The sequence below is a fragment of the Camarhynchus parvulus genome, chromosome 4 (genome assembly GCF_901933205.1).
Source record: "Camarhynchus parvulus chromosome 4, STF_HiC, whole genome shotgun sequence".
In the NCBI taxonomy this organism is placed as follows: Eukaryota; Metazoa; Chordata; class Aves; order Passeriformes; family Thraupidae; genus Camarhynchus; species Camarhynchus parvulus.
In genome coordinates, this window is record NC_044574.1 from 9,014,504 (window position 1) to 9,025,394 (window position 10,891).

Sequence of the window (10,891 nt, forward strand, 5' to 3'; positions counted from 1 at the left end):
GACCTGTCCATATTCTGTAATACCTACTAAAAGCTTGGGAGAATCCCTAGGTACACCACACTGGAGAATCACAAGTAACAGTGCCCACACTGATGACTTGTTGTTGTTTAACAGTCAGATCAGAATAACGTGTAAAACTTGTCACAAACACAAACAAGAGAAATATCCAACATTTTAAAAATACTTCCAGGATCCAAGCTGTACAAATCAATCACTCTAGCAAAACCTGCTGTTGACTCAATTATTCCTACACAAGTGAGTAGCTGGAGTGCTGTTACTCTGATCTTCTCCCACTAGACCCAGTGCATGAGCAGACTGTCAAATTTAACCATCAGCAAACAACAGCTCCTCTGCCTACACAGAAATATTTTTCTTGGCTCAAGACCACAGGTATCTTGCAACTTTTAATACTTAAAAGTGCAAATATTTGCATCTAATTCAGAGGAACACCCATGACACTGAATTAGCACTGGCGGTATCCATCTATTTCTAATTAGAAGCATGTGAAGGAAAGGGTGATAGGTGGAATGGCTTTCTTTTCCCTGACATTCCAAGAGTCAGAAGCATAATCCTTCCCTGCACTCAACTCCTAACTTCTATGCCTAAGAGCAACACTTCTTTCCCACACAGGGTTAAAGTGCTCCCTGACTTCCCAGGCTTGGAAGCGGCATCATAGCCCCAGGGGCAGATCAAAATGAGAACCCATCAGACTAAATACAAACAAGATACCACGCCTGAGAACAGGCCTAGAAAAACTCACAGGGATTCACCATAAATACTAACCACACGGAATTGAATTGATAGAGTTTGGCATTTAATAATATACACAAAGTATAGAGTTAAGTAGCATGAAATCCAGACATAAAGACACCCAACCAGTAAGTTAAAAAAATTACACATTTAAAAATAAGTTATAATCACACAGAAGTTAAAAGAGTGCCATCAAAATAGTTTTAAGACTACTGTTACTGAATTTAAACAAATATACTAACCTTCATCAATATGTACAGTGCTTGAAAGCAAGCACAGCTGATCCCATCAAAATATAAAAAGACTGGAAGACATCATACTATAAAAGCCTATTTAGTTCCATTGGTATATTAGGAAGCTATATAAAAATTTGATAAACGGGCTAACAATGCACATGAAAGCACAAGTATGAAAGCATCAGCACTCTGAATTGAAATGCCTATCATTATAAATTATAAGGCAAACTCAGAAGTACAAAAGATAAACTTAAAATTCTTGTTCACTGGCAAGCCACAATAAGTATAGACTGCTTTCAATGGAGAAGATAGGCTATAAGTTAAATTAAGAGATATTGGAATGGTCTTAAAACAGATGGTCTTGGTAGTTAAAACAGATTCTGGTACATATTCCAACACATTTCTAACAAAACCAAGTCTTCTTAGAAGAACTGTAAGGGAAACAATCATGAAATATCTCTGCCTTTGAGAACTCTCCTCTTCAGTATGAGCATATTACATCCTTGTTCCAAAATCTGGAATGCCTTCTCCACATTCATTTTGCAGTTCAAAAAGTTCTTACCAAGCAAAAAGACTCAAGGGTTCACGTTCCTATTGATGCTACGCTGTGTGCAGCAGAAATGAACACACAGGCCAGCAGAAGAGCAGCCTGAACACACTTCTTTCAAATAACCAACAATTATTTCACGTCCAAGAGTTCTGACAAAACTGAGGTTGAATTCATTGGGCAGAAGAAGCCATAGAGCAGCACACAATCTCAGCTGGTAACAGTGGCAGTTAAGATTCACTGCAGTGACAGGTAAGTGTCAGCCTTGACAAGCTAATGCTTATTATTCCATAAACTCCTAGACAATTTACATTAACATTTTCCTTTCTTAAGAGTGCATTGCTGTTCAGACATTAAGAACTTCACTGGTTGTGAAATTCTCATCTTCCAGACCACTGGTTTTAGCCTGAGACTGCTGCTCAAGCCTCTCCACCATCTCTTTCAACTGCTCTTCATCTTTGAAAAAACACACATACAAGTCTCTTTCCATCTGAAGCAGCCTATTGGACTCTAAAAAGCTTCTCTTCGACTTCAGATCAGCAACCAGATCCTTAAGGAGATTGTTTAGTTGATCTAAATCCACTTCCAGCTGGTGAAACTGCTCAGTAAGTTCCTAACAAAAAATAAAAGACAAAATATTATTACTTTTCTATTGTTAATATACCAGCTGAACTAGAAATATGAAAGGTTTTTTGCTTTGGGAAGCCATTTGTTTGTAATAAAAAAATAATTTTAAAAACCCAGAAAGATAATAAGGGATTCCATTCAATGTATATAATTTTTGAGCTCCATGTAACAGAACTCATATTGTGTTATGCAAATGTAATTTCATTTACTTGTTGACCAGATGAGTTAAGACCATAAGAATCTGAACCTGACCTAGAGACATGAGTGAATTACATTTTCTATCAATTACAAGTATTCATTGCTAGTCAAATCTTAAAAGGGAACAAACAGAAAAAAAGCACAACAAAAAGCCAAATCAATTTTACAATTAAATCATTAAATACCAGCTACAACTTTCCCAGCTGGCATTCCTGTGACAGTTCAGTATAAGCAGACTAATCATCTACTTGCACATTATTCCCTTATTAAAGGAATTACTTTCCTTGAGAAACAGTAGCAGTAGAACGAGTTGTCATATTTTAAGAAGTGACTTAAATCAATAGGAAGGTATTTTATTTAATAATGTGCAATCCCTTAATACATACTGTTCCAATTACAGTCTCATTTTTAAATAAAAACTGTTCTATATGCTGTAAATTCATTTGACAGATGAATGTTAAATATATTTTTATGTAATTAACCAAGGAAGTATTATGTAACAGAAGATTTCCCTTGATGCATTTTTGAGGTATCAACAATGATTTAAAAACCATAACAAGGTGCATTTAACAAACCCTGTTCCCATTTAAAAGCTGTTCTAAGCATAACACCTGAGAGCTGTGTAGGAGGACTGTCCTACTACAGCTGTCCTTCAAAATTCTGGTATTTTTATTTTGTCCAAATGACCCACCCATGGCCAGGCTTTTAAGGGGCCAAACCATACTACTGGGGTCTTAGAGGTAACAGGGCAGAAAGCCCATATGAAATAAAGAGCAACTTAAATGAGTTTTCCAGTGACACTCTACCCAGACAAAGGATCTCCCACACCACAGACTTACAGGAATACAGGACTGCACATGCCTCTGAAAGAAATTCAGTTAGATGCAATTGTTTGCTCAGAAACCAAAAAAAAAATTATCTGCCAGCATTTATAAAAATCCAACATTAACCAAGAATAATGTAAGTGTTCAGTGCCCATCATCATTATGTTAATAAATTTGTTGCTAATAAGTGGGGACAGTTTGCATGTCTAGAGCCTTCACACTATACTTTTATCAGTAAAAGAACATGACACACAATGCAGTAATTTGAAAACAATCATTAAGGGCTTACTGGACTCCGGAGCTGTATCTGATTTGTTCCACAATAGAGAGCACCACGAAGGGCATCCACATCCCCCTCTAGGTTGGACAAAAGGAGAGATTGTTCCTGAGCAGATGCTGCCAGCTGATCTTCTACTGTGGCACAGTCCTGCTTTAACTTCTGAGCCATCTGCTCCAGGTTTTTGTATGTTTTAAACAATTGTTGTTTTTTACTTCCTCCTTCCAGGAGCTGATACAGCCTGTAACAAGTGAAGTTAGACACACAAATATTTTAACTTTCCTAAGCACTCTATCATCATTAGTTAAGAGAACATGTCTGTGTTGAGAAGTCAGAGGACAAGTAAGCTAAGTTCTGCTGAGGGTACTTTTACAACACTGTTTTATCTCCCATGATTGCAGGATTCCATCTACATATAGTAGTGATTAACTGGAATCCAAAATATTTCAATATCAAATTAGCAGCAATGAAATATTAAAGTAACAGTTAGTAAGTACATCATGAATGCAAATAGAAGTTGACAGTGTGCTTTTGCCAACTATTTCCTGACACTTCAAAGAGCTGCAAAATAAGATGGATCTTTTTTAAAGTGCTGAATGAAAGCAGACTTCAACAGCCAATGAGAAATAAGAACAATCTTTGTAACATTTTCAAGCTTACTGAAGTATTTCCTGTTTTCTATCTCTCTGTGAAGAGACTGCTAAGAAATTCTCCAATTAGTTACAAGTCATGCAAAAGACAGCATTGCACACTACAGCAAACTGTACCCTTATACTGCATCAGGAATGGGCTCAGTAAGATTACAGACAACTTTACATAGTCCAAATGTTACCACCACCTCTGCACAACAAAATCTTCAGGAGCTGATCCCTGATATAAAATCAGATTGGCTTTATTAAGAGAAGGAGCTATATTTCAGAAGTAACTGAATGTCTTTCAAGAGTCTACTGTTTACAAACCCTATAAGATTCTTAATTCTTTCAACTAGCTTCCCTTTATCTAAAAAAAAAAAGTAGCCAGAAACGTTCAATGATTTGGAGACTTTATAATAAATCTGGACAAAAATGTAACAAGCTGACACAAACAATAGGAGTAAAATTAATGCTGCCTAATTCTTCCAGTTATTCACTGTGCCTAACCATATTCAGCTATCACTTATCAATTATTGAAAAAAAACCAAACACTTAAATCACCATTCTAAAGAAGGAGGAAAAGTCTGACAGTAACATACCTATAATTATACAATATATCACATCTAAGATTTAGTCTTGATAGAAGAGCAGCACAGCACACATCCTTAACTGTATCACCTGAACTTTAAGGAGACTTAATTATTTTGATGGTGAAAAACCTGACTCTTACATGGGTACCAGGACACTCCAACCAGACGGCAAATCAAGCAGTAAAAACGAACTGAACACGAGTCACAGTCCGGAGGAGTCATTCCTCTCTCCTACCACACGGGGGTTTCTGTGGGCTGAGCCTGGGAAACCACTGCTATTAACATCTATACCTCTCGAGTATCCGGAGGTGCTAGATAAGACAGGCTTGGGTTTAAACATTCTTCATGTTATGTATATTAATTAGGAATGCTTCAGCAATATTAAAAAGACTGATAATTGAACAGTTTTTCCTCAGGCAAATCTGCAAAGAAATTCAAAGGACATGGAAGAAACAAGTTTCACATGTTGAAAGCTTCAGTTCTTGAAAATTCAAAATTCTAATTAGCTACAGCCAGTAAGAAAGAACTTGGCAGCAGGCAAGGCTTCCCTTGCCTGAGCCTTCATCTCCCCAGTATTATTTCAAAGAAACTCCAAGTCCAACAGTGACTGTAACACTCACCTGCAAGCTAAACCGTCCTCTGGGCTAATAGTGCTCCTTGGCTTTGCCTGCTCACTTCGTTCAGCTATCACCTGTAGTCTCTGCTCTAACTCATCAGTGCTTTGTTTCAGAGATTCTACCAAATTCTCAAGCTGGCAGCTGAACTCCTGGTGTTTCTTCATCTCCATTTCACAGGCCAGCTGAATAAGTTCAAATGATGTTTTCTGTCTTATCAAATGCCTGCCTATTTTATCTTGAATTGCAGCATAACAGTCCTGCCGAGCAATTTGGTGATCTAGGTATTCTTTCACCACTGGTGCAGTCAAAAGTTGTGCTTTCTTCTTAAGAAGGGGAAGCAGCTCTTCATTATTTATCCGAGCTATATCTTGTTTAATTGCTGAAATTTCAGCACTTAAACTAGATATTTTAGCATCAATGTTTTCCTGTTGTCCAGTATCCTGCATAAAAAAAAATATTTGTGAATTTCTTCATGGTTCCTGCCAAGCCACATCCCAAAGAGTTCATAAAAGATTCATGCATTTATGTTACATTTAGCTACAAAATTAAATGAAAACTCCACAAGCAGTTTTACAGAATTTTACAAAATAATGCAAATACAGATGAACAAAGTAGATAATAAATATATTTCAGTAAAAAGTAATTTCATTCTATCACAGGGTCAGGAAACAGTTTATTGTGTTAAAAATAAAACAGCTGCATTTTATCTAGCACCTGTTTCAAGCCTGCCTAACTGAAATCTCACAAGAAAACATAATTTTTTATATTCAGTCAGATATCAATACTGCTGGCAGAATCAACCTTTTCCAAATTACCCTAATCAATCAAGTCTTATATACTAGTCATCCATAAATGAAAATATACAAACTGACATGATGCCTCAAGTTATTCCACGTCTGGCATAAGCAAATACCTTTCCTTTCATTATGATTTCTTCACAAATTCTACTAACCACATCTGCCTGTCACTCACTTGTTGAAAGACTTCTGGGGCTTTAACTCTCAGATTCACTTATTTGGTACAAATACTTGAGTTGCCAGAGTGAGTGAACTAAAACTTTTTAAGCTTATGCTATGCAATATAAACAGGAATACATTTATCATATTGGCTCCCTGATACCACAAAACTGCAACCAAAGCTAAGATTCTGTTTACTGTACAAAGAGCCAGGTCTAATTTGAAAATTCAAAGTTAAACTAAACTAGAAAGTTACTATAAATTCTAGGATTTTAAAGGTAGTAATGCTGAAAAGTAGAATTAAAGGTAATTTACCACACTGAAGAACTTCTAACAATGGAAACTGAAGATATTCCACAAGAGCAGTTTTGTGAACAAGACTAAAACTTCACAAAAGTGCAATTTCACTACATAAAAATGATTGACATAACAGCAACTCAGCAATTCCTTTCACTAGACCCAGCGGAACTTGCCTGTCTGTTTAAAACTCCAGCACCTTCTATCACCTTTTTACCTTACCTTGTCCAAGGACTGCAGCAGGCTCTCTGCACACTTGACAGCTGAATTCAGGGCCTCCTCTTCAGCCTGCAGCTGAATTAGCTGGTTCTGACCGCAAATATACGCTGCCTGGAGCCTGGCTATCTCTTGCCTCTCTTCACACATTTCATTAGCCTCATCAAAAGGGACTTGCTTGATTAAATCTTCAAGTTGAAAGCCATCTTCATGTGAATTTTCAGCACATTTAGGCATACCTTCATAAAAAAGCTTTTTTAAGTGTGATGTAAGTGCTGCAGTGCTTTGCTCTTCCACAGACAAATATCTGTCCAAAGAAATTTGGGAAAAAAACAGTGGATGTGCATCTGACCCTTGTTCTGAATCTGAAGCAGTGAAGAAAGAGGCAAATTCCTTCACTGCAGCTATAAGAGACTGCAGTTCATTGTCAAGCTTATTATTTGCTGCAGTAAACACTTCCAGTCCTTCTTTCCATTCCTTCCGTGCTTCTTCCTCTCTGCTTTGGAATGTTTGTAACAAGTGGCTGTTTGTAGCAACCAACAGCTGGAGCTTATTATGCCGATGAATTTGAAGGTTTTTTAACTTCTGAAGAGTTTGAAGTTCATCCTCTAATTTCTTCACTTCTTCCTCATCCTCTTCTTGGCTACTGTTTGTTGAACCTGTGGGCTCCAAGGTTTTAAGGACTTCATCCAGTGCATTTCCTTCCAAAACAGCTTTACCATGCTGGAGAAGATTATCAAAATCTTGCAGTTCTTCTTCAGATACCACGTGCTGCCCGTTTATGTTTCCACAAAACCACTCCAAAAATGATTTGTCTTCTGAAGACTCAAACATCCAGTCAAAATCTTCTCCATTAAGCTCATCAGCCTTTGGATATCCAATTTTTTTAAGAGTTTCCACAAAATCTTTTCCACAGCTCATGATGAAAATATTTTTGTAAGCAGAAAAGATCCAAATACATGAAAAAATCTGAGGTATTATTCCAGCTTTAAATTTTTGCCATTTAAAATGAATATTCAGTATTTTAATAAAAAGAGTCTGTACAGGAAAAAGGAAGTGTCAGATCACAAAAAAAAAAAAAACAAACAAAAATCAAACCAAAAAACCCCTGAAGGTTGTTTTGGATTAAAGTGGCTATTCAAAGACTTGACACCAATTTTAATTTCAGATATCTTAATATATTTTGTTGATCAAATTTTTGTATCAATTACATCCCAGATCACTGCAAGCACCTATGTTTTTCCTTAATTCACACAAACTTATTATGGAAACAGTATAGTATCATTAATTTAAAAGCAACAGGTGTTAATACTGAGGAATTCATTGGCCTGCAAAAGTGATTTTACTTACATGGTTTTCTGCATATTCATTTAAAAAACCACCCACAATTATTTTAAATCTTCCAAAATGATCAGGGTTTTCAGTTTGTTCTAAAAACAGAACTAGATTTCAAGATCTTGGCTATAAGGGTTTTTTTACCTCATCAGCAAGCAGAATCTTGTCTTCTAAACCTCTGTTTAAAAGGTTCCTCTGCAAATGGAACAAGAAATGCTTTAACATATAAATACCTCAATATAAAACTGCAGATTTTTTTATCAATTATAAAAAATGTAAATTAAAATAAATGTAAAAATACCCTTGTGAAAACAGTCACAACTCACATGAAAAGGGGGTTTGCTGCTTTTCTGTTTCCTAGCAGACAAATAATCAGCTTTGGGATCCTAAAGTGTGTGTAACAGACAGCAAAGAACACAGGATAAGTTATCAACAGTCAGGAGGCCTTGTCTGCAATACTCTGGTTATACTAAGCGACTTTTTTTAGTTTGACAATACTTAATACTGTGTTTCTATAGCATACATTGCCCCTGAGAAGCCCACTCTGCTAGCCTGGAGCGCTGAACAAGTAAAGCCATTTCTCTAAAGCTCCCCATGTGTCTGACTTAGCTCAGACACTGCAGATGACACAGAACGTTGTGCGAGCTCCGTGTCACAGGGCAGCGCTCCAAGCGTCCTCTGCCCTCCGTGCTTAAAACGGCTGTCCTCAAAATACATAAATATGGGTGCCAAGAGGACGCTGCCACACTCTTTTCAGTGGAGCCCACTGACAAGGAGTAATGGCTATAAACTAAAACACAAGGAGTTTGACTTTAACATGAGTTCGAACTTTACGTTGAGGGTGGCAGGGCACTGGAACAGGCTCCCCGGAGATGTCATGAAATCTCCCTCCCTGCAGACATTACAAAACAAGGTGGACGCGTTCCTGGGTAACCTGCTCCAGGCGACCCTGCAGCAGGGCTGGACTGGATGGTCTCCAAAGGCCCCTTCCAACCTTACCGATTCTGTGATTCTGTGAAATAATGGGCCCCCACACAGCCCTGTGCGCGGCACGCCGGGCCACCGCGGCACTGCCACTGTCACTGCCTTCAAACACCACAAACAACAGCTCGGAGCCCTGAGGGATCCCCCGCGATGCCCGGGCCCCGCGGGCCGCACAAGTGGAGCCCTCAGGGCCGCGTCCCGCCCCCGGGGCAGCCGCAGCCGCCGGCCGCACAGGGACCCCGGACGAGCGAGGTAGGAGAGGAGCGGGGGCGCGGTGGCGGCGGCTGATCCCGCCCCGCCGGCAGCGGGTCCCGAGCCCGTAGCACCGCTCCATACTCACCCCAGAGCTCTGCGCCGCCGCGGCGGCGGCTCGAGGGAAGGGGAGCGAGGCGGGAAATGGCGGGAAGGCTGAAGGGAGCCTCAGGGAGCGCTGAGGGAAAGAAGCGGGAAGGCGGAGGGGAGGCTAAGGGAGGGCTGGAAGGAGGCTCAGGGAGGGTGAGGAGCGGCGGCGGGAAGGCCGAGGGAAGGCTGAGGGGAGGTTCAGGGAAGCGCCCGCAGCTCGAACCGCCCGCCGCGCGCGCGGCGTCCCCGCCCCGCTCCCCCCACCGCGCTTGCGCGCGCGCCCTCTCCGCCCACGGGGACCCCCGCGCACGCGCGCAGCTTTCCGCCTCGCGCGCGGCCCGCTCACCGTGACGTCATGTGGGCGGGGCTCCAACGGCCGGGCCGCGGTTGTCCTCAGGGCGCTGGGGGCGGCGTTGCTCGGCCCGGTCCTTCGGTCCCCCTCGGACCCTCAGCCCCCTTCGGACCCGTCCCTTGCGCTCTCCGCGGCCCTTGCTCGCTGTTTTCCCTGCCCAGCACACGGGAAGACGAGGATGGGGCAGACCTGAGCGCAGTTGATGTCGTCCAGCTTTGACCGCTGTGCCCTTCAGCTCCCTTGAAGCCCAGGCATGGCTAGCGGCGGGCACTTCAACATCCGTACCCAGCGTTGGTGTGTTGCTGGTTTTCGCCCCTGCTTAGACCTTTCGGTAATTCATGGGCTCAATGTCCCTGGATTTGCCTGATGCCTTTTGAACATGCTGACACATAACTCCGCAAGGCAACATCCCAGAATATCATTAAGTGCTGCTTGAAAAGGCACTTTACTAATTGTTTTGTAGCTTTCTCTAAAACCCATCGAATGATTCCTGGTACTCACATTTCAGGTTTTGGTCACTGCCACTTCTGCATGTACCTTACCTGTGGTATTCATGGCAATTTACAAACCCCAGAGCATTTTCCTTCGGATTTGTCCTCTCCAGTTTGGAGAGTCCCAAAATTTGGCCTCTGTAGAGCCAGTGCTCCATTCCCCTCATTGTTCCAGTGCCCCGTCCCCCACATTCCAGTGCTCCGTTCCCCTCATTGTTCCCAACATCTTCCTCTGAACCTTTCACAGCACTGCTGTGCCTTGCTCAGGGTGCAGAGACCAGACTGCACAGAGTCCTCAGGGCATGGGTGTACTGAGGTTTCCTGTGGAATCCTCATTTCCAGTGCCTGCCTTACAGTGCTCCCTGTTTTCCTGGCTTTTTGGCTGCTACTGTCTGTGAAGTTACCAGAACGCTCTGGCCACAGATTGCAGCACCTCTGCATTGCAAAGGGTGGCTCTCAAACGAGCATCCTGTAAACTTGTCACTAATGCTCTGTGCATCCTTTATCAGCCCCGCCTCGAGTTTAGCTGTCTTCACTTCCTCTTTACATTTCACATGCCACGTTTTCCTGGGCTTCCCCATGTGCCTCGCACCAGCCTCCTCAAAGTTCTCATTGAGTCA

General features: G+C 41.3%; 1 protein-coding gene across 2 annotated transcripts; it reads right to left on the reverse strand.

Moving 5' to 3' along the window:
- Positions 1 to 477: 477 nt before the first annotated feature.
- Positions 478 to 9,675, reverse strand: HAUS3 (HAUS augmin like complex subunit 3). Of its 2 annotated transcripts, XM_030948269.1 has the most exons (7): positions 9,427 to 9,675; positions 8,429 to 8,488; positions 8,247 to 8,297; positions 6,774 to 7,805; positions 5,302 to 5,738; positions 3,472 to 3,700; positions 478 to 2,146 (listed from the first exon to the last, which is right to left on the reverse strand). In XM_030948269.1, the coding sequence occupies exons 4-7, from the start codon at positions 7,686 to 7,688 to the stop codon at positions 1,880 to 1,882; spliced, it is 1,848 nt and encodes a 615-aa protein (XP_030804129.1). In that variant the 5' UTR covers positions 7,689 to 7,805; positions 8,247 to 8,297; positions 8,429 to 8,488; positions 9,427 to 9,675; the 3' UTR covers positions 478 to 1,879. The 2 variants fall into 2 exon arrangements, with proteins under 2 accessions (XP_030804129.1, XP_030804130.1); XM_030948270.1 differs by lacking the exon at positions 8,429 to 8,488.
- Between the last annotated feature and the right edge of the window lie 1,216 nt (positions 9,676 to 10,891).